Genomic DNA, 24,532 nt, shown 5'->3' on the forward strand with positions numbered 1-24,532 from the left:
CTAGTTTCTATTTATTTCCTTTTATCCTTTTGAATATTTGTATAGGAGTCTGTTGAGTGTATCCATATATGTGATTGGCTGATGAATGGTTTCTTTGCATTGAACCCCGAGTCTGAACTCTGAGTCACAGGAGACAAGACAGTTCTTTATTTAACTTTCTGTACTCTCTGCTGGAATAACCAGAATTCATGGAGTTGTGAAATGAGGAATTGCCTGCTGTATGAATTACTTCCCCATCCCTGAGGGAAAAGGAATCATCAATGCAGGAGCACTGTGGATATTAGGTGAATCTAAAAGGAGGAGTCTAGTGAGTAGTAAGAGACCAGATTCTAATTAAACTAAACTAAAAGGATTTTTATATGAGGCAAATGGGTTTGAAGAAATAAGAATGCAGTTCACTTTCTTGTACTGGAATTTTCTTTTAATATGTTGCAATAAATTAACAATTTTATGCCTGTTTTTAGATGACTACATTGCTATTGGAGCTGATGAGGAAGAACTAGGATCTCAGATTGAGGAAGATATCCTTTGTGTGTCTATTTGTAATTGTTTTAAGTAACCTATTAGGATAATTGTAATTTTTTCTTCTTGTATATAATTCTAAGGTTTATTCTTTAGTATTGTTTTGATTTGAAAGGAGAAAGAGAAGGACTTTCATATCAGTTTATTCCATTTTTTTTCTTCTCATTCAAAAACAAATCACATTAGTGTTGATGGCATTTTTATTTTTTCTGCCTTGCAAATTGAGAATGTAGTTTGTAATTTCATTTGTGCAGAATGGCAGAGAAAACACACACACACACACACACACACACACACACACACACACACTCCTTTACTATTATGTGTGAAGATTTCTTGTTGAGGAACCTCAACAGAGCACACATAATTTCCTTAGCTCATTATCCTAGAGGGAAATATGTTCATGCTGGGCACCACGGAAAGGGCCTTGGGATACAGGTCATTCATATAGGAGGGGAGTAGGGAATATGTAGGTAACAGTAGGACATGGAACTCTTTCTTGTTTCGTTGTTAGGGAGGGAGTTCCTTCAGGGCTCAGCCTCTGCTTGTGGCCTGACCTTGATGGAGAGAAACCTGCTAAACTAGCTTCATGCTGAGCTGGGAAAGGAAATAAACCTCCAGGGCTACTGTGGTCTCTTTTCAGAAAGCCCCAAGGAACTGTGTGGACAAGGCCATTAGACTTAGGATTCTTGGTGGAATACAGATTTGGGCAAGTTAGAGCTGGTGTCATCTCAAGCTAGTTTTTCAAAAATTTGTTCACTTGGATTGAATACCTGAGTTACTTGTTGATTTGCATGCTGCTTTGATTAAACAAGAAAAAAAATTACTTGTCTATAGTGTAATAAAAGTATTGATAATTATTTGTCAATTATGGATGAATCAAGGAATCAGAAACAGTGCTCTTTTTTTTAACTCATTAAATTGGAAACAGTTTTTGTGAACTCCTTAGAAATTTTTAGGTTTCTTATTTTGGCAGAAAAGGAAAAAATTGTTTTATCTTTATAATTTAACCATTTTTCCTTAACAGCCAAGTACCTATATATCAAGAAATAAGGAATACAGACATGAAATACAAAAATAGAGTACGAAGTAGGATATCAAATCTCAAAGATGCAAAAAATCCAAATTTGAGGAAAAATGTACTCTGTGGGAATATTCCTCCCGACTTATTTGCTAGGATGACAGCAGAGGTGAGCATACCTATATATTAAGTTTCTATGATGTGATTGCATAATGTCAAGTATATCATAAGGCTTTATATAAATATTACATATATAATTTCTGTGAGCTGTTCTGATAGATACATAAATACTAGGCAAATACTTAATGTTATTGACTTTGTTGACATTAATGTTTTGCTCCTTCTGTACCATTAATGTTCTTTTGGTGCTATATTTAAATCATTATTTAAAATTAAAAATGTTATCGTTTTAATGACTCTAATTACAAATAGCCTTTTGTATCCTTTAAGCCTTTTTGCATGGTTAAACACTCAGGAATTGTTTATATCTTACTGATTTTTTTTTTCTTAAATTTATATGGGAAATGATGGAAAAATTGAAATTCATAGGGCTGCTATTTGTAGACAGTTATTCATTGACAATAACTATTGTGTGTCTACAATCTATTGGGCATCCAAGAGTGAATTTGTTTTTCTGCATAGCTAATCAAAATAGCTATATTTTAAAAATTCTTTTTAAAATTTTTGTTAAAATATGTTAAAGCTTTACAAAGCAGAGAACATAGTACAGTGAGATCTCATGAATCCATCACGGAAGCTTTCGGTTTTTTTTTTTTTTTTTAAAGAAAGAGTGAGAGAGAGAGAGAGTGAGAGAAAGAGAGAGAATTTTTTAATATTTATTTTTTTTAGTTCTCGGCAGACACAACATCTTTGTATGTGGTGCTGAGGATCGAACCCAGGCCGCACGCATGCCAGGCGAGCGCGCTACCGCTTGAGCCACATCCCCAGCCCTACTTTCAGTATTTTTGAGAACTTATCACCCTTTTAATTATTCATTGCCCGCCCCCCTTTTTCCCTTGAATTTATTTTCAAGCACATCTCAGACATTATATCTTTTTTTAAACCTCTTTATATTTGGGAGATAGCATGTCATCTCCACATCTAACAAACCTATTGGTATTATTAATATCTAGCTCATATTCATGTTCTATTCTTTTCCTGTCCCTTATATCCTTTCTAATGCTTTTTAAAAAAATTTCCCTTTACGATATTGCCCTTTCAAAGAAATCAGTTCTGTATCCACACTTTGTGTGGATTTTTAAAAAATATTTATTTTTTAGTTGTAGTTGGACACAATACCTTTCTTTTATTTATTCATTTTTATGTAGTGCTGAGGATCAAACCCAGTCCCTCGAGTGCTAGGCGAGTGCTCTACTGCTGAGCCACAACCCTAGCCCATCCCACATTATGGATTTTGTCTGTACAACTGTATCTGTTTCTCATGTAATTTGATTTTTTTCTATCCCCCCTATTTTCTGTAATATTGGAAGCTAGTTCAATAGTCTTGATTATATTCAAGCTTCATTTTTTTTCTGTATAAATACTTCTTCATAAGTGATGCTTTTTATTGTAGATTCCTCACAGCAGGAGACTCATAATGTATTGATCTCTTCTTAGGGTGTTAAGATTGGTCATTTGGGTTTGGATAATTAGAGTGATTTGTTCACTGTAAATCTCTCCATTGAACTTTCAGTTGATGAATTCATCCACTGATGATCCTTGCCTGAATTGGTTATTTCAATAAAATAACCACTACAAATGAATGATTTAAATTATGTCATTCCTTTTACAATAATTAGCAAGGTTTCTTTGTTAAAGAAGCACTTTTCCTTATAAACTCAAGCTGTTGGTTTGGGTAGGAAAGTCAGGATCAATGTATAAGTCTTTTCCATTGGTTATCAGTTACCAGAATCAGGAGTTGGTGCCCTGGTTAATTGCCAGTGATGGCTTTCTTTTTTTTTGTACTGAGATTGAACCTCAGGGGCACTCAACCGCTGAGTCACATCCTCAGCTCTATTTTGTATTTTTTATTTTAGAAACAGGGTCTTACATAGTTGGTTGGTGCCTCACCAATGCTGAGGCTGGCTTTGAACTCATTATCCTCCAGCCTCAGCCTCCTGAGCCGCTGGGATTACAGGTGTATGCCACTCTCCCCAGCTTGTTTTTGAATATATGTGTCCTCTCTTAAGTATTGTCATAGACTTGTGACTTTTTATTTATCCCGTGGGATTAGTTCTTTACAGTAATTTAATTTAATGGATAAGAAATGGTCCTATTTTTGGCTGATAGGAGTTACTTCACATTGACCTCTGTTTCCATTGGACTCAACTGTGATACTCTCTGGTATCTTCTGTGATTTTTGGTACAGAACATGACCCTGACATATCCTTTTGCTTCTTACCCAAGGCTTAAATTTCTCCAAAGGTCCCTGGCTTCCTTCTGGGCTGTGGTATTTAGAGACCACAATCTGGATACTATAGGTACTCATTGTTACAGGTTTACATTGTTTATAGCCTTTAAACAACAATTAATTCCAGTATTCACATGCAAACTTATGAGCATTTGAAGAAAATGTTAAAGGAAGCAAACTCTTATAAGTTCTCTAAGAAAAAATATTAATTTTATACTTCTTAAACTTTTAAATGCTGATTATTATTATTATTAAGCTAATTGAACATTGAAGCATTTAGATCATAGGATATACATATTGTATAGAAGATTTCTGTAACTGAGTGGTATTTCCACCTCTGTCATAGGAAATGGCTAGTGATGAGCTCAAAGAGATGCGGAAAAACTTGACCAAAGAAGCCATCAGAGAGCATCAGATGGCGAAGACCGGTGGCACTCAGACTGACTTGTTCACATGTGGTAAATGTAAAAAGAAGAATTGCACTTACACACAGGTTTGTGATTATTTATAGATTCTTATTTTCATATTAACAATGCTTATAGGTACCAAGGATAATTACCAGTACTTTGATAATTTTCAAAAAGAGATGATATGTCTTAAGATGAAAGAATGCTTTTCTTAATGCTGATTGCAGTTAAGAAAAAATAAATTGTTAAAATCATACCTTCATGGAAATAGTTGCTTTGAAAACTGTATCAGTTAATTAAATAAAATATACGCTGTTTAATAAGATGACTTGTATTTTTGTTTTTTAAAGAGAGAGAGGTAGAGAGAGAGAGAATTTTAATATTTATTTTTTAGTTATTGGCGGGCACAACATCTTTGTTTGTATGTGGTGCTGAGGATCGAACCCGGGCCGCAGGCATGCCAGGCGAGTGCGCTACCGCTTGAGCCACATCCCCAGGCCAAGATGACTTGTATTTTAACAGTTCATCAGCAGTTGATTATTGGGTATTCTGTAAACAGGCCATAATTCTTGTGTGTCTTATAATTTATTGTTTTGATGTGTAGAAGTTTTACTACTGACAGTTATTGAATTGAACATGTATGTGATAGAAGTGGTCTCAGAAAATTCTGCGTTTTAATTGCGCTATTTTCTTCTAGTCAGGTAGAAAAAGCTCAGAAAAGTAGGAGTGATATATCTTACATTATCAGGTTATAAACAGCTAAGATTAAAAAAAATTCTTTTAACAGAAGGAACCTAGTCTAAATGTGAAGTCAGTATGATTTCTTTTTCTTTTTTTTTTTTTTTTAAAGAGAGAGGAGAGAGAAAGAATTTTTAATATTTATTTTTAAGTTCTCGGTGGACACAACATCTTTGTTGGTATGTGGTGCTGAGGATCGAACCCGGGCCGCACGCATGCCAGGCAAGCGCGCTACCACTTGAGCCACATCCCCAGCCCAGTATGATTTCTTTTTAATTTTTTTAATTGATGGGCATAGTAACTCCATTTTATTTATTTATTTTTATGTGGTGCTGAGGATTGAACACAGTGCCTCATACCATGCTAGACCAGTGTTCTACCACTGAGCCACAACCTCAGCCTAGTATGATTTCTTAAAATCAAAAAAATTACTTCTTTTCAATTAAAAAAAAACTTCCAAAGTTCTCATGAAAATAACTGATACAAAAAATTTAAATGTGAGTAATGTTGATATGTAAGTGAATTTACAATTACTTCATTATTTCTTTTGATTATGTACTCTGCAGTATAATTGCTAGATCAAATGAGCATATAAACTATTTATGCAACATAATAATATTTACTTATTGAAGTAAATATTAATTTACTTCAATAAGTAAGTATAAATAAATTTAGGAAAATAACAGAAATATATGACCAAGAATCTGGGGGGTGGTGGGTGGTTCTAGGGATTAAAACCATATCCTCATGTGTGCTAAGCACATGCCATACTTCTGAGCTACGTACTTCTAGCCCATGAATAAGAGATTTAAAATCACCCTTTTATCTGCCATCTATAGAGAATAATCATCAATATTTTAATGTTTGCAATATTTTGTGATTTTCTTTTTACATATACTTGGAGGTATATGCTGCCAAAACTGTCTTATTCACTTTTCATGTAAATTCTATAAGTGTAAGCATTTTCTTCTTAATTGTTAAACATGATCCTTTGCAAAATCCAAATGGCTATATAATATTCCATCAGATGGATGCACTTTTAGTACATTAATTCCTTATTGGATACTTGTTTCCAGCACTTTTGCTATTATAAAATTGGATTTTTCAAATATTCTTATACATAGGTCTTCATGTTTCTAATTACCGTCTTAGAATAGATAGGTTAGAGACAATAGTTATTTAAGATTCTTAACCTTATTGCTTAATTTAGGAGGTTGTAGGAGTTACATGTCAGAATGAAATATTCTTAGTTTTTACATCTTTGCCACTTTGTAAGAGAATATCAACATGTTTAAATTTGTACATTTTTGTATTTGTTACTGATGAATGTTTTTTCACATTAACTATTTATATTTAATGGGTGATTTTAGAGGATTCCCCTACTTATCTGGGATAAATTAAACATGAAAGAGGAAATGGGTTTAGAAAAATCAAGTTTGGAAATACATGCTTCTTTGATATTATTTTGTTTACTTGGATTTTTTCTAGACTCTTACACATTTTATTGTGGTACCACTGTGATAATTACATGTCTATATGTTGATATTCTTTAGGTTTTCCTTTTTTTATAGTACTACTTAAGTAATATCTTTCACTTGATTTTTCTGCAGGTACAAACCCGAAGTGCAGATGAACCAATGACAACATTTGTTGTTTGTAATGAATGTGGAAATCGATGGAAGGTATGGCATCCTCTTGAATTCATATTATACTCATTTATAATAGAACAATTTTTTTAGTCTTTTAATAATTTTACCTAGTATCTAAATTATACATGTATGCTCACACTGTTCAGTAATGTAGAAGTCCTTTATTAACTACTTGTATTGGAATAAGCTATTTTATATCCTACTAGAAATAATTAACTTGATTTTACCTCCTTGTTATATATGTTTTGTTGTAGGGACAAGAATAACTAGAAGAGAATCCTCCCCCCACCCCCCCACTTTTGTTAGGTACTGGGGCCTTGAGCCCAGGGCCTTGCACATGCTAAGCAAAAGTTCCACCACCAAGCTACCTCCCTAGTCCCCAGGAGAGAATCTTAAATGTCCAATTATCATAACAAGATCCTATATTCATTACATCATTTCTTCTTGAACTCCCAGAAAATATATATGTTTATTACTTATTTTAATTGATTTTTATTCAGTAAAACTTTCTTTATCTTGTTGAACTTAAGCCCAATGATTTTTATTATTTTAGGAATTATAGGTGAGCAGTTTTCTGGTTTGATGGGCATTTTCACTAAACCTTAATGTTGCCTGTAGGTTTTGACGTAGGTTCACGGATAAGTTTATATTATTTAAATAACTCATTCTTGAATGGTTTTGTGAGCTACAAAAATAAAATTAAAAATTGAGAGAAGGGTTACACCTTAGTCCCAAAAATACTTTTCCTGTAAATATAGGCAGGGATGTTACGGGTGTAGGGTTGGGAGGCTTTCATGTCTTTGGAACCATATAAACTGATTTTAAAATCTCTTGCACATACCATCACTAATTGTCATTTTCTTATGTATTAAATGTAAATAATACTGGCATTGAAGGTTGTGATGAAGAGTAGAGATAATGTATGTAAAATGCCTCTCAGTCCCCAAAATGCTGGGTGTTCTTATCAGTTTTTGTGAAGTATTTTAAAAGGTTTATTTATTTATTTATTTATTTTTTGGCTACATTTACAGACTTCGGTTTAATACTTAATTTTGAATTATTCACATAGGTTGAATCATTTTCTGGAAATTAGAAGTGTATTGGAAGCCAGACAAATAAACTTCCACAAATATAATTTGGGACTTTGGGGGCTAAAGATTAAGTCCAGTACCTATTTTATTATATACAAATATTTGATTCTGAGATGAAGAATTTACCAATATTGAAAGGGTTTCATGATTTTGAGCAGTGTTTCTTACCTTTCTAAGTTGGTGAATGTTTTACATTGATATTTAGGAGAGAGACATTGATTATTATTATTTTTTTTAAATTTCAATCCTGTTGAGCAAACTTGACTTGTTCAGCTATTTCTCTTAGATTTGTTTTGCATAATTGGTCAGTTTTTTATTATGAGCATGGATTGTGCTGCTTTGAATACAAACTTAATTAGCAGAATATATGACATAGTGCCTAATGAATTTAAGAAAGTTCAGGTTAATGTAGAAAGCTGGTAGGAATTTTTACTTTTTTTTTTTTGGTACTGGGTATTGAACCCAGAGGCACTTTACCATTCAGCAACATCCTCAACCCTATTTATTTTATATTTTGAGATAGGGTCTCACTAAGTTATTTAGAGCCTCACTGAAGTGTGAGGCTGACCTTGAACTTGCAGTCCTCCTGCCTCAGCCTCCTGAGTGTCTGGGATTATAGGCATATGCTGTTGTGCCCAGCACAATTTTTATTGTTTCAACCTAAAATCAAGAGAGTCATTTAATAAAAACTTTTTAAGTGGCTAGGGAGGTCCTTAGTAAAAATCCCACTAGCTAAGGAGGCTGAGGCAGGAGGGAATGAGAGTTCAAAGCCAACCTTAGCAACTTAGCAAGGCCCTAGCAACTCAGTGAGACCCTGTCTCTAAATAAAATACAGAAAAGGGCTGGGGTCATGACTCAGTGTTGAGTGCCCGTGGGCTTAATCCCCAGTAACAACAAGAAAAAAAAACCTAAAATGTTTCATATATATATATATATTTTTGGTTATCTATTTTAAGTTGTCAAATTTTAAGTTGTCAAATTCTTAAGTCAAATCCTTAAGATAGGTAACTACTATGTGTGAAAAATCTTTTCCAAAAATGTCTCATTAAAAAAAAAAAACAATTTACAGTGTATATTATGTTAATGGGAAATATATGCCCCCTTGTTTGCATTGAAAGGTCTCATGAAATATTTCTTCTCTTTTGACAGTTCTGTTGAGTTGGAAGAATTTGGATCTGGACCATTAAGAAAATGGATTTTGTAATTAGCTTTAAAACTAGGCCAAACAACTAGATTTCTTGAAAGTCAGATTTTTAAATCAGCATACATCCCGTGGGGTTAGTGTTTGTTTTTGACCTAACATCCCTTCCTTCAATGCCTTCTGTAGTTTCAGATCTGTAGGGAGATCATACAATAATTGTATGATATCTGTTTCAATCCTTTCCCCCCCATTTTTACAAGTAAGTTGATATTAAACTTTTATCAAACTTTTAGCAATTTATTTTTATTTTTTTCTTCTTAAAGGAAAATGTTCCTTAATTTTTTTACAGTCTGAAGCATACAGTAGAAATTCTATTGTTCTGTAATACATAAATAAAAATTACATTTTTTTTTCATATTGGCATGTACCTACAAATATTAAAGGAAGAAAAAAGGTAATATAAGTTTAGGTTTACCAAATATGGTTTGTATTCACATAATACTTGACCATCTTATCTAAATTGTACATAATATTCGAACTAGCATATGAATTTGATTTTAATTATTATGTTCACATGCTTGGGCTAATTACATATTATTTTTGCATCTGTAACTAACCGTGATCATCATTTCTTGTGATTTCTTGTACATGTATATTAATTGTTCTTAATAGATTTTACTTTTGGAAACATGACTTGACTTTGTTAAAATCAGTTTGGTTTGTTGTTTATTTACTTGTTTGACTTGGTAGTGTATTTTAGTTTTACAAAAGAACATTGTTACAGTTTCATAGGGTTTTTCATAAATCTCCTTACAGGCAAAGAGCAAAAGCTTCTGACAGTTTTTTTTTCCTCGTAGGAAGATGTACTGGGAAGAAAATGTTAGCATCTTAGTGTAGAGTAGTATTGTTAACAGTTCATGACTTGATTTTATTTGAAAATCTATACTGACCAAGGATTAAGCATTAGGATTGTAGGAATCACTAAAGCTGTGGTCTTTCTGTATGGAGGGTGATAGAAGATATTTTTGTTCTGAGCCTTATTTGCAGACTTGTTCTGTTATATGATGAATGAGATTGTTGAATCAACTGAAAACATGAATTAGAGTGAGTCCTTTCACAGTATGTATCTTAAGATTAAGTTTTATTTTTTTTTTTGTTTATGTGTTTACCATTTGTTATGTTAGGAATAAGAAAAAATAGTTTTCACCTTGGTTACTTGGTTACAATTGCTCTAGCACATCTTAAAAGGCCACTATTGCAAAGTGTACAGTTTATCATGCTGAAGATTCATTCTGTCAGTTACCATAGAAAGACCTCCATACATGCTTTGCACTTTCCTTTGCTTACTCTCTTCCTGTTTCTTACTGCAAATCATTTTGATGTCCATGTTAAGGATTGGACCACGGGCACTAACCCACATTTACTTTGTCAGTTAATAGTTGAACCTTTTGTTCATTTTAGAAATAAAGTGCATTTTTGAAAGAATGAGTTTAAGGATAATAAGGTTAAAATAGTCCCACTTTTAAATTAAGTGATCCATTTTAAAATTTGTAACTCAATAAAGTTTTTTTGTTGTTGTTAAGTGTGTATCACATTTTGTCATTCTTTTTAGACATTGAATTTTATTTTATGTTTTGTTTAAAAATGCCCTTTATCCTCCAACTACTGAGGTATTTCTAGAGTATAGTTTTGTGTAAGTAAAATCTGCTCAAATGAGAATTGAGCAGTAGTTCAGAGTATGTTTTTTCTTTTCCTGGACTGCTGGTGATTGGGAGGGAGTGGTGGTTCCAAGTAGACAAAACTGTATCCTTATGTGCACATATTATAATATGTTGGTCTTACTAGTGAGGGATACTGACCAGTTATTAAATCATTAGAAGTAAGTACAATAAAGGGTAATATTTTACAATATTTACTTCAGGACAGAATAACCTGTAAGTGAACATACAAAGGAATTTAAGGTAGACAGATACAGTGGTGAATAATACAGAACCATCTTGGGAAAACAGTAAAAACCTTGTTTTTTATTTTTATTTTTTTGCTTACCCAACTGCTGATGAATATTGATTTATAAATTTTGCTAAGCTGTGGCAGAAATTCTGAAATATTTATATATGCCCAAATTCCTAAATCTGTTTATATCTCACAAATGGAAAATGTTTAAAATATTAACAAGACAACAAAAGAAGTAAGAGACTTTGTCTGCTTTTATAGCTACTCAAAGATTGTCTTTAAATGTCAAAGTATAATTTAGGGATTTTGAATTGAGTTTCAAAATAAAAACTGCAGTTAAAGAGTTATGATCTAAGGCGTTTTAGTCAACTGTTTTCCCCACCTTCTTTTCTTCAGTTGTAGAAAATTAGCCATTGCAGAAAAGTTGAATATCTCACTGGGAAATGTGATAGGAATATCATTGACGGGGAATTACCAGTAAAAGCTCCATTTAAGAAATAATCAAAGTACCAACCTTGAAGATGCTACTTCACAGTTAATAGAACAGTTACTGATGAATTTCTAGATAGTACTGGAAGAATTACTTTGAGGAATCTTGAAGTAAATTGAGGTCAGTCAGAACTAATAGAGAAGCATATTGGAAAAAAATCTCGTGACTGTGGCTGTGTAGGATCACCAGTAGATGAAGGTGGACTTGTTAAGTTCTTGTGGGAAAATTGTTCTCTGCTATATCTTTAGCACCTAGAGGAATGCCTATATCATAGTGGGTGCTCATGAAATAGTTTTTTCTTGCTTATGTTTGTGTCAGCTCATTACCTTTGTATTTGGCAACATAGAAATTAGATGTAAAGAACATTTCACAGATTGGGGAACTGAAATGGTACGATGGACACTGGTTGGTAATGTTTTAGACTTCCAGTTTTAAAGAAAGAAATATATCGTGCTAGATACAGTGTTGGGATGATCCATTTTTGTACTTTAATTCTATAGTGATGCAATCATTTTATTAATTGTGAAAAAAACCCCCTTTTTTTCCCCCTCAAATCAACCTGTGTATTCTTGCACTTGTTTGTTTAGTTGGAGGGTGGATTTGAAAGCATGAGCAACTGCCTCAAATGACTGACCTGCTTCTAGGTTTCCCTAGATACCACATAAAGACAGTCATTATTTTTTTCTTAATGGCCATGACTGTAAAGATAGAAACACTTCATATGCAATATGCCATATAGTCTGGTTAAATGAACTCATGTTTCCATAACTTGACTGAACTACTTTGAAATAAAAGTTGTTTGTGTAAAAATGCCACTGTGAAAGTGTAGCTGATTAACAAAAGTTAACCACTATGAGAGCACAGGAGTTTGAATGGCATAGCTATAGCTTTTATCTCTTTGGTTGTAGTTCCTAAACATTTCCCCAAATCCTTTAGAGGGTAACTTCTCCCCTCCATTTGTCCCTTGTGGGTCTCGTTCAGAGTCCTATCCCACCCCCTACTTTTCTCTGGGATGATTATTATATGAACAATGATAGATAGCTAAGTCAGCATGAGTTACATATAGGGTTCTCTGTGCCTCTTTTGCGTACCACGTGCAGGGATCCTTTGTGGTAAAGCCAAGGGGACCTGGGATAGATCCAGCCATGTGGAAATTAGAACTACTATAAATATCTTGTAAGAATATTAATTTCCTTTGTGTTCAAGCAACAACAAAAAAAATTGTTTTGGATGAGTATTTGAGTTAAATAATAACTTTGATACAGAACATCAAGAGCTAGGAGTGCACTAAGGTTTCCATTTATCTGCAGAAGCAGAAGACATCTTGAGGAGCATTAAAGTTTCTATTAAGGCTATAGGTCAATATCAGAATGGTTTGTCTCAGAATTCCTTTGCTCTTGTGTCCATCTTTTTAAATTTAAAATGTTTTTCATTATGGTAAGAACAGATAATATGAGGTCTGCCCACTTAAGTTTTTTACAGCAAAGTATTTTTTTTTTTTTAAAGAGAGAGGTGTGAGAGAGGGGGAGAGAGAATTTTAATATTTATTTTTTAGTTTTCTGCAGACACAACATCTTTGTTTGTATGTGGTGCTGAGGATCGAACCCGGGCCGCACGCATGCTAGGCAAGCGAGCTACCGCTTGAGCCACATCCCCAGCCCCAAGTATTGTTAATTATAAGCACAATGTGTTATAGCAGATCTCTTGAGCTAGTTCATCTTTGCATAACTGAAACTACACCCCCTGAACAGCAACTTCCCATTTTCCCTCTCCCCAGCTCCTGGCAATCACCATTTTGTTCTTTGCTTCTATGAGTTTGACTATTTTAGATTTCATCTATAAGTGGAATCAGTCATGCAGTATTTGTTGTCCTGTGACTGGCTTATTTCACTTAATATAATGTTTTCAAGTTTTATCCATTTTGATCCACAAACCCTATCTATTTGGTAGGATTCTCTTCTATGGGTGAACAGTATTCCATTTTGTATATAGAACATGTTTCTTTTTCATAGTCTATCAATGCAAATTTAGGTAATTTTTATGTCTTTACTACAGTGATGATACTACAGTAGATGGAGTTTGTATTTCTCTTTGAGATTTCGATCTCAGTTCTTTTTTTCACATATACCCAGAAATGGGATTACTGCATGAAATGGTAATTCTATTTCTAATTTTTTTTTTTTTTTAGGAACTTTCATTCTGTTTTCCTAAATTTTGTTTCTCCATTTGCATGCCCACCAACAGTATATAGATTTCACAATTTCTCCATATATATGCCAGCACTTGTTATTCTTTGTTTTTTTTGTTGGCTATCCATTTTCTATCAGGTGTGAAATGCTATCTTCTGGTTTTGATTTGCATTTCTCTAATAAGTAATGATATGGAGCATATTCGATATGCCTGTTATGTATGTCTTCTTTGCAGAACTGTCTATTCAAGTCCTCTATCCTTTTTTAAGTTGGGCTATTTGTTTTCATGCTCTTTGAGTTGTGGGATTTCCTTATATATTTTAAATATTAACCCTTTATCAGATAAATAATTTGCAAATGTTTTTTCCCATTATGTAGATTGCCTTTTCACACCTTTCCCTTTATAGAGCAGAGGTGTTGTACTTTGATGTACTCCCACTTGTCTGTTTTCACTTTTGCTGCTTCTGTGTTTGGTGTCATCTCTTAAGAAACTATCACCAAGACTAATGCCATGGAGCATTTCTTCTTTTATAGTTTCGAGTCTTAATGTTTAAGTCTTTAATTCATTTAATTAATTGTTAATTATTTTCCTAATTTCTTTTTCAGATAATTTGTTGTTACCATATAAAAGTGGTAACAGATTGATTTGTTGATTTGTATCTTGTAACTTTCTTTTTTTTAATATTTATTTTTTAGTTTTATTTTACATATGTGGTGCTGAGGATCGAACCTAGTGACTCGTGCATGCTAGGTGAGCAATCCACCACTGAGTCACAATCCCAGCCCCTGTAACTTTCCTGAATTTCTTTTGCTCCAACAGGTTTACTGTTTTGGAGACATATTTTTTACACATAAGAATTTGTCATCTATAAGCAGGCATAATTTTACTTCTTCCTTTGTGATTTGGATGCCTTTATTTTATTTTATTTTTGGTGCCAGAGTTTGAACCCAGGGGCACCTAACCCCTTTTTTATTTTGAGGGCTTTGATCTTCCTACCTTAGCCTCCTGAGCTGCTGGGATTACAGGTGTGTGGGATTACAGGTATGTTACAGAAGCCACCTGGCTTCTGATTTGGATGTCTTTAATTTTTTTTCTTGCCTAATTGTCCTGGCTAGTACTTCTGGTATTAGAGTGAGGCTTTTTTCTTTTCCTGGTCTTAGAGGAAACAGTTTTCACAGATTGAGTGTGATGTCAGCTATGGGCTTTTTATATATGGCTTTTATTATGTTAAAGTAATTTCTTTGTATTTCTAGTTTGCTGAGAGTTTTTATCAAATGTGTGAAATGATCATGATTTGTATTCTTTTACTGTGGAATATCACAAATTGATTTTCTACTGTTGAACTATGCTTGCATCCATCTCAGATAATCTCACTTTATTATGGTGTGTGATCCTTTTTTTAAAAAAAATATTTATTTTTTAGTTGTAGTTGGACACCAAACCTTTATTTTATTTATTCTTCTGTAGTGCTGAGGAGTGAACCCAGGGCCTCGCACGTGCTAGGTGAGCGCTCTACCGCTGAGCCACCACCCTAGTCTCGTGTGATCCTTTTAATGTGCTGTTGAATTCAGCTTGGTAGTATTTTGTTGTAGTTTTTGTGTTTATCATCATCAGGAATATTGGTCTATAGTCCTTTTGTAGTGTCTTTCTCTGACTTAAGTATCAGAGTAATTCTGGCTTCTTCAAGTATATTTGGAAATGTTCCTCCATGAATTATTTGGAAGAGTTTGAGAAAGAATGTCATTAGTTCTTTAAATGTTTGGTAGAATTCACCAGTGAAGCCATCTGCATCTGGGCTTTTCTTGAATGGAAGACATGTTATTATTATTGATTATCTCCTTACTATTGACCTTTATTTTTTCTGTTTCTTCATGATTTAGTCTTGGTAGAGTTTATGTTTTTAGGAATTTATCCATTTCTCTTATATTATCCAATTTGTTGATATATATTATTGTTCATAAGTTAATGATCATTTTTATTTCTGTGGTATTGGAAATATGTTTTCTCTTTCATTTTTTATTATGTTTTAAGCTATTTTTTCATTAATCTAGCTAGAAGTTTATCAATTTTGTCACTTTTAAAAACCCAACTCCATTTCAGTGACCCCCCACCCTCCAATTTTTCTGTTTTCTATTTTGTTTTAGCTCTAATCTTTATTATTTCCTTCTTTTTGCTAATTTTGGGCATAGTTTGTTCTTGTCCTTGAGGTGTTTATTGCTATAAAAATTTCCTCTTGGTAGTGCTTTTCCTGAATTCCATAAGTTTTGGATATGTTTTGTTTGTTGCAAGAATTTAACCCATCAATTGTTTAAGAGTGTGTTCTTTTGGTATGGGGTTGTGGCTCAGTAGTAGTGCGGTTGCCTAGCATGTGTGAGGTACTGGGTTTGATCCTCAGTTTCACATAAAAATAAATAAATAAAATAAAGTCTATCAACAGCTTAAAAAAAGTGTTGTTTTAATTTTCATATATGAGTTTTCTATTGATTGTAAAATTTCATTTTGGCTGGAAAAGGTAGTTGGTATGAATTAAATCTTTTTTGTTTGTTCTTGTTTGCTAAGGCTTGTTTTGGGACTTCACAGGTGATCTGTCCTGTAAAATGTTTTATGTTTATTTGAGAAGAATGTGTATTTTGCTGTTGTTGGATGGAATGTTCTGTATGTTTGTTCTACTTGGTGTGTAGTGCCATTCATGTCCTGTTTCTTTACTGATTTTCTGTCTGAATATTCTATCCATTATTGAAAGTGGAGTATTAAAGTTTCCTATTATTGCTAGATTGCTGTCTGGCTTTCCCTTTAGTTCTTTCATCTTTTGCTTTCTATATTTAGGCGCTCTGATTACATACACACACACACACAAACACACACACACACACACACACATATACACACATTACACATTATGCCTTCCTTGTAAATTGGCCATTTTATTATCATATAATGTCTTAATTTGTCTGTTGGCATTTTTTTATTTAGTCTGATGTAAGTATGGCCACCATTTGCATAGAATATCTTTTTACTTCCTTTTACTTTAAACATATATCTATCCTAAACCTAAAAGTGAGTCTTATATACAGTGTATTGTTGGATCTTTTTTTTTAATTTAGTAAGTCACTTTGTGTCTCTTGATTAGGAAGTTTAATCCATTTACACTTAAAAGTAATTATTGGGCTGGGGAATATAGCTTAGTTGGTAAAGTGCTTGCCTTGAATGCACAAGGCCCTGGGTTCAATCCCCAGCACCACCAAAAAAAAAAAAAAAAAAAAAGTAATTATTAGTAGAGTCTTATTCATTGTTTTTTATCTTCAAGCTCTTTTGTCTCTTTCCTGTCTTGATATCTCTCTTTATGCTTTACTGATGGTATATAGTAACTTACTTTTTATTCCTTTGTTTTCCTTTTGTGTATTTTCTCTGGGTCATTTCCTTGTCCCCATGGAACTCCCATAAAAAGTCCATCCTTTTCTTCTCCTTAAAATGACAGTCCTAATTCTCTTCAAAATAAAACAAACTTCAGTCAAAGCATGTCTGTAAGACCATTAAAACCTCTGTATGTTTATTTATTCATTTTCAAGAGTGGAGGATGATTTATTTAAGTGAGAATAAAAGATAACTTCCATAAGGCAAGAGGGGAACTGAGAGCCAGTTTTCCACTTAAATGTAGTAGATGTGGGGGCTTTTATAGTTTTTGGGTAGGGGCAGTGATCAAAACCCTTGCTAACAGTTACTGGCAAAGTGTTATGGCAGATCGCTTGTCCGTGCCCCTCCAATTGGCTGTGTGTCCTTTAGCCTTTGAATTTGATCTTTACTGTGATCTTTATTTGGTTCTACCCCCAAATCTGTTTTCCTGCGCAGTTTTAGGACAAAGGAGTTGCTGGGATATTTGGATTTTTCTACAGATTAATCTCATTGAGGCCCATAACCCTGATTGGCTGAACATTAACTATCCTTACTTATTTCCTTGTTCTGAAGAAGTACCTTTAACTACATTTATAGGAAAGGGGTGATGATCACTCTGGCTGCTTTAGGCTGAAAGAGGGAGGATTAAAAGGGGACAGCAATCAGGGTCCTTCTACAGAGAGGCCTGTTTAATGGCCCCCAGTAGAAGGGGAGTTTGGTTTTGGATTCCATGTGTAAGGCTATTTGTTTGGGCATCTTATCAGGGAAATCCAGAGAGAGGTCTGTGGTGGTGTTGGCAGATGACCTTCCAAAGTGCCCTTTCTTGGGGGCCAAAAATAAAATCAGAATTTGTTATGAAACTAGTTTCTCTGATTTACCAGTTTCTTTCATGGTTCTTGTCTTGCAAATTTGAAGAATAAAATCCACAGACAATAATGAAAGGCAGTAGTTAGTAGGGCAGGATTTATTTAAGTGAGAAGAGAGAGAATTCCTGCATGGTAAGAAAAGCAACTGATAGCAAGTTTTCCCCTCTGTATTGTTTAAGTAGATAATTAAAATTTCTGACTTCCCAAGCTGGACATGGTGGTGCATACTATAATCCCAGGATCTTGGGAGACTAAGACAGGAGGATCACAAGTTTGAGCAAATTATTGAGACCCTATCTTAAAAAAAAAAAGATTGGATATCATTTAGTGATAAATCATCCCTAAGTTCTACCTTAGTACAAACAACCATAAAAACCAGACTTCCCATTCCTAGACTAATCAAATTGAACTCTTAGGGTTTAAAAAAAAATAATATTTGAGTTAATTGCTTGCCTTTCTAGCATATTCCTCTGGAATAGTTATTTTAAGTGGGTGTGCTGTAATATCAAGGCTAGTTTGATCCCTCCATGAGGTTAAGTTGGGCATTATTCAGGAAAAGCTATTTGGTGACTACTGTACTTTATCCAGCTTAGACAATTCACCTCTGAAAATTTTTGTTGTTGCTGGGGATTGAACCAAGGTGTTGTTGTGTATATTGTCACTGAGCTTATACCCCCCAGCCCCACAGCATTGAAGTTTTTGATACACATCCCAGGAAAGAAAGCTTAAGTGGTTTAGCTTCAAGTTCAAAAATTCTAATAGAAAAAAAAAAAAAGCCTCATTTTGTGTATTTGTGTGTGTGTGTGTGTATGTGTGTGTGCATGTGCCCACTTGATTACCACTACGTAATCTTCTTTCCTAGGAAACTGGCATTACAGAGTGGGCTTATGATCTGTTCAGATTCAAACCTATTTATACCACTTATTAGATATGAGATTGAGGAGGGTATGCCAGCCCTCTGCCTAGTCTATAAAGCAACACCATTTTAGCCAATAGGACTTTGAGTTCGGACTAAACAATAATGTATAAAGCACTTAATACCTACCTCAGTCAGGGAGGGGAATGTGTTTGGAATGACCATTATTAATAAAATGGGGACATATGCATATCCTGTAACTTTTTTTTTTTCCTCAGCAGTTTATCTTAGAATCCTTATCTGTCAACCCATATATATCACATTCATTTAACTGGAGAGAAATCCATGTGTATATACTCCATTCTCTTCTCAACTATCCTCCTATGGAGTAGACTTTATTACCATAAACAATGTTATAATCAATATCTTTATCTTTATTCTGTTTACAACTTATGTTTTGCTAGAAGTATAATTGTTTAGCTAGTGGATAGTACATCAAAAATGACATATATTGACGCATTATTTTCGAAAAAATCACACTAGACTATCTGCTTGCCAAATGGGTATAAGTTCCCATTTTCTGACATTGCTAATACTGGATACCATTAACTCTTGATTTTTGCAAATCTAGCGTAGAAATAGTAACCACTGTCATTTCAAAATTTTAAATTGTGTTTTTTATCTTTTTATATTTATTATGCCTGTCTTATTTATTAATCAGTTAATTTCTCTGTTATTTTATTTATTTATTTTTTTTGTACTGGGGATTGAACCCAAGGGCACCTTACCACTGAGCTACATTCCCAGTTCTTTCTATTTCGAGACAGGGTCTTACTAAGATACTGAGGCTGGCCTTGAACTTGGGATTCTCCTGCTTCAGCTTCCCGAGTCACTGGGATTACAAGTTTGTGCAGCCATGCCCAACTATTAATTATCTTTTATTATGCCTTTTCTTTTTTGTCTACAGAGTTATATCTTAAGTTGTAGGCACACTAATAAATTCTCCATAGTAATTTTTAGATTGTTATAGAGTGAGGTTTACATTTTAACTTTTTTATATAATCAAATCTACCAGTATTTTCTGTATTCTACATTTTATGTTTGCTTAGGAAAATATTTTTCATCTGAGGTTATAAAAATATTGTCTATATTGTCTTCCAATAGTCTTAATGTGCTTTTCTTTTTTTCTGGGGGGCGGGGTACCAGGGACTGAACTCAGGAGCACTCAACCACTGAGCCACATCCCCAGCCCTGTTTTGTATTTTTATTTAGAGACAGGGTCTCAGTGAGTTTCTTAGCACCTCACTAAGTTGCTGATGCTGGCTTTGAACTTACAGTCCTCCTGCCTGAGCCTCCCGAGCCACTGGGATTACAGGCATGCACCATTGCCCCAGGCTTAATGTATTTTTATTTTAAAAGCTGTTAGATATGTAAGCCATTTGGAATTTCTATTTGTTTATATGTTTTTCCAAATACAGCAAAATCACCTATTAAATTTTACTTAGAAGCAAAAACTTGGAATTGAATTGAATTTGTGGGGTAGTTTGGGACATTCATATACAGTGGGGTTTACCCACTGAATTGGTCCATAGTAGTAGTAGTAGTAGTAGTAGTAGTAGTAGTAGTAATAGTAGTAGTGAGTTCTGTAGTTGCGTAGGTGGTAATGGTATCTTTTATAATACATTGTGAAACAATTTTGGGAATGTAGTTTTTATTTTGTGGGAAATTCTATAGTTCTATAAACCTTTATGAATACTGCTGTAAGCTGATATTAAAGCTAAAATGATGGGTAAAATTATTTTCAGTGCCCTAGAAGCTTACCATCTAGTGGAAAAGACACGTCAGCATGATTTGTAGTGATTTCATTTGTATAAAACATTCCTGGAACACTAAAGAATGGCCCTCAACGTAGCATGTTGAGTATGACTTAGGTGATCAGGTAAGGAAGGCTTCTGGAAGAGGTAATGTGAAGTAAATCTTAAAGGAACAATTAGAGTTAACTGGGTGAAGCATGGTGTTTTAGAGTGACCAGGCAAGAGGCAGTAGAAAGTATGAACCAAGTTCTCACAAACAGTTGTGAAGGGCTGATGTTAGAGTCTAACCCTTGAGGGGCTGGCTTGGGGCTGGGGAGAGGGGAGGGTTAGTAATCTCTCAGCTCATATGCCAGACCAGTAACTCCATATTTGTACTGTAGGCAATTTGTACTGAAAATTTTTAAAGAGTGAGAGAGTGGCAAGCAGATTTGTATGTGAGAAAGATGACCTGATAACAATTTGACAGATGAATTTGAATGGGCTGAGGTGGGGGTGCAAGAGGCAGACTAGTTAGGCTCTTTTGGCAATGATGCAGGTAAGATCTGATGGGGTCAGAAGAAAGAATAAGATATCAAAAAATGTTGAGGTACATGATAAGTCTTAGTGCATTTGGTAGGAGAAAGGCAGGGAAGAATCAAAGTTAACACCCAGATAATAGCTTGGGCGACTGGCTGGGTGACTGGATTACAGGCAGGGGCCAGGAGGCTGGAGGGTGGAGAGCCAAAGGGGAGATGAGTCAAAGTTAAGGCAGGCTGAGTTTCATTCATCTGAGGGATATACCAGTGGAGCTGTCAAGCCAGCAGCCATAGGAAGCACAGTCCAGATTCTGATTTGATAGCCATTAGTATACTGGGTAGTATTTTAAACAATGAGAAGGGGATATGAGAACCAAGGGAGAGCATATAGATTAGTAAGAAAAGTAAGCTAAAGTCCAGACTTTAGGGGCCATCACATTTAATGGGCAAGAAATAATAACATTGATACTGGATTTTACATGCATTAGTTTTAAATTTTTTTTAATTGTCAATGGACATTTATTTATTTTATTTATATGTGGTACTAAGAATTGAACCCAGTGCCTCATATATGCTAGGCAAGTGCTCTACCACTGAGCCACAACCTCAGCCCAATATGCATTAGTTTTAATCTTCATAGCAATGCTTAGTACCAGGTCCAATTATTATCATCATTTTTATTAATGAGGAAACAGGCTCAGGAAGGCTAAGTATAGCCATTACCACACAACAGTGGATGGTGGAGTCAGAAAGTCTGGCTCCAGACCCAAACCTGTAGCTGCCCTGCTCTCCTGCCTGGAGAGGAAAGAAATAAAAATGACCGAATATGGAGAAGTAGAAGAGAGCCTGAGAAGATAGGGAAGGAGTGTTTCCAGCCATGAATTGTCCATGATGTCAAGAACCTGAGCACTCATTGAGATGAGGCCCTTGATATAAAGGAAAATAGTGGGGTTGGGGTTTAAACTTGTAGGTAGAGCCATCTTTAGAGTAGGTAGTTGGTTTGAGCATGATTAGCACGAGGTGGAGGCAGCAAGTGGTGAAAAGTCTGAAAAAGGAGGAGACTCAACAATTAAAACAGAATGCAGGCTTGTCCTTGGCTGAGAAATGGAGCATGCTTACAGTGTGGGGAAAGGCCAAGGTGAAGGTGAGGACATAATAGTGAGAAAGCTAATGGGTGGTTGCTTTAGGAGTGTTCCCCGCTATTCACTGCCCCCTCAGCCTCCTAATATAACAGATAGGACCCCCATAAGTAATATGAGAGTGGAGTTTATGGAAGCTTCTGCTTGAAACATGTCTCATTCAAGTGCCACAGCTTTACATGTCCCTGACTTCCTTCTTACTTGTATTGAGGTGAATCCTTCTAAGTCTCCTTTGGGATTCTCATTTCTCCATCCATCCTTGCTAGGATTTATCCTTAGCTTTGTTCTTGCTATGCCTCTCCAGAAAATCTTATTTGTTTACATGCTGAGAAATCCCAAGTCAATACTCCAGCCCTGAATCTCGACTACCCAGTTACCTCCACCCAGCTGATTTCTTAATGTCTTTTTATGTCTTACAGTTACCTCATACTCACCATATCCATAACTGGGCTTAGTTGAGGTCACTTCATTTATGAAGACCTTCCCTTCTACCAGGAACCTCACCTCCTTCCCCACTAGCACATACACATTGTTGCTGTTTTAGCTTTGGTACCACCTCTGCAAAATTTTTCTATAACCCTGCAGTACTTATATAGCTGTTTGTCCCGTTACTGTACGTAACTATATCACATTGCAGTTGCCATTGACAATCTGTTTCCTTGTCTGATATAAACTACTAGAGGACAGGGTTTATTTCTTAATTACAGTGATACACTCTGCTTAGTGAAAAACGAGATGAGAAGATACAGAAGCAAAAACATGTGCAAGGGATTGACACTTTTTTTTTTGTAGGGGGGAACCAGGGATTGAACTCGGGCACTTGACCACTGAGCCACATCCCCAGCCTTATTTTGTATTTTACTTAGAGACAGGGTCTCACTGAGTTGTGTAGTGCCTTGCTTTTTGCTGAGGCTGGCTTTGAACTCACTTTCTCCCTGCCTCAACCTCCCGTGCCGTTGGGATTACAGGTGTGTGCCACCATGTCTGGTTAGGACTGACATTTTTTAAAGGAAGTAAGAACACGTTTTCTGAAATGAGACTGAAGGAGGCAAGAATAGATGCTGATTTGTACATATTTGGTAGGTTACACAGGAAGTGGAGGATTAGAGACACAATTTTCATAGTAGAGTAGGAGGTGAGATGGTTTACTGAGAAATGAGGGACAGGGGCTTAGGCTTGGGACTTGAATTTGAATAGTGAAGACAGGCTGTTTGAAGGGCTGGGTAGGGAGATTAACAGGAGAACTACCTCGTGTGTGGGCTAAAGCATGGTGTGGGCCACTTGCAAATCAATTTCAAACCCACTACTAAAACCAGTCTAGATTTTGTGTCTTGCCCACTCCTGTAGACATGGGGTTCTTCAGGATGGTTGAGCTACAAACTATATATTTGCCTAAAGCTTTGAAGTTATTCCATTTGTGATAAAAATAGTGGGAATATAAAGACAGAATACTAAAAGATATGGGAGCTAAAAGATATGTTGCATGTATCCCAAATATTTATATATGAAAAAGTAAAGACTGAGATAAAACTCTTGTGCTTTATTTTTTTAGAGTAAAAATGCCCCATATTTCTTTCAATAATAAAAATGGAAATAGATTTACTTGAAGGTTTCATTGTGAACATGACCAAGTTGTGAATTTCTTTAGGTTGGCAAATTATGATACTAAAATAATGGTAACTCTTTTCAACAGAAGAACTTTCTAAGCACGGCTTCTTTTACCAAACATTTGGGACTCATCCAATTAAAAGCACAGTGCTTTGACATTACTCATGTATAGATACACATGCACATATATGTATCCACATACATACATACTCTAAGATATAAAATGGATTATCAGTTTTACAGGTAGTGGTTACATCTTTATAAAATGTGAATTTGGGTCTATCACGGTACTGGTAAGTGAAGTATTCAGACCAAGCTTGATGGAAGGAAAGGGTATCTGAGTAACAACTGGAATGTCTTTTGTGGGTAATCGGTTACTACTGAACTCATGCAAAACAAAAATTTGCTCCTATGGATGGATGTACATGCTCCAGGAAGTATGGCATCTTTTAGCAAATCCTTTGCCACTGGGAACATGCTGCTGTTATTGTAAATGTAAATATACTATCTTTCTAAAACAGCCATATTCCATTTTTTTCCTCAAAAGTATCTCTAAAGGTGGCTGTACTTTACATTGTGAATATAACCATCTGCCAGAGGGAAGAAGCAGCTGTTATTAAATGAGCCCAAGTATTACCCCAGCTGAAGACATTACTACCTCTTACTTCCCTGTGCTAGATGTAGTCCAGAACTTCTTTATTTTTTTATAATAAATATATTTGAAAATTC

General features: G+C 34.8%; 1 protein-coding gene across 1 annotated transcript in view; it reads left to right on the forward strand.

The window, feature by feature from the left end:
* Tcea1 (transcription elongation factor A1) overlaps positions 1 to 10,524 on the forward strand; it is a 40,215-nt gene extending 29,691 nt beyond the window's left edge. The window contains exons 6-10 of the mRNA XM_026394411.2: positions 465 to 521; positions 1,558 to 1,712; positions 4,300 to 4,446; positions 6,709 to 6,780; positions 8,988 to 10,524. Of these exons, the coding sequence (XP_026250196.1) occupies positions 465 to 521; positions 1,558 to 1,712; positions 4,300 to 4,446; positions 6,709 to 6,780; positions 8,988 to 8,996 (440 nt within the window). The 3' untranslated portion in view covers positions 8,997 to 10,524. The remainder of the gene's footprint in view (positions 1 to 464; positions 522 to 1,557; positions 1,713 to 4,299; positions 4,447 to 6,708; positions 6,781 to 8,987) is intronic.
* Positions 10,525 to 24,532: the final 14,008 nt, after the last annotated feature.

Source organism: Urocitellus parryii, chromosome 7, assembly GCF_045843805.1.
Source record: "Urocitellus parryii isolate mUroPar1 chromosome 7, mUroPar1.hap1, whole genome shotgun sequence".
Lineage (NCBI taxonomy): Eukaryota > Metazoa > Chordata > Mammalia > Rodentia > Sciuridae > Urocitellus > Urocitellus parryii.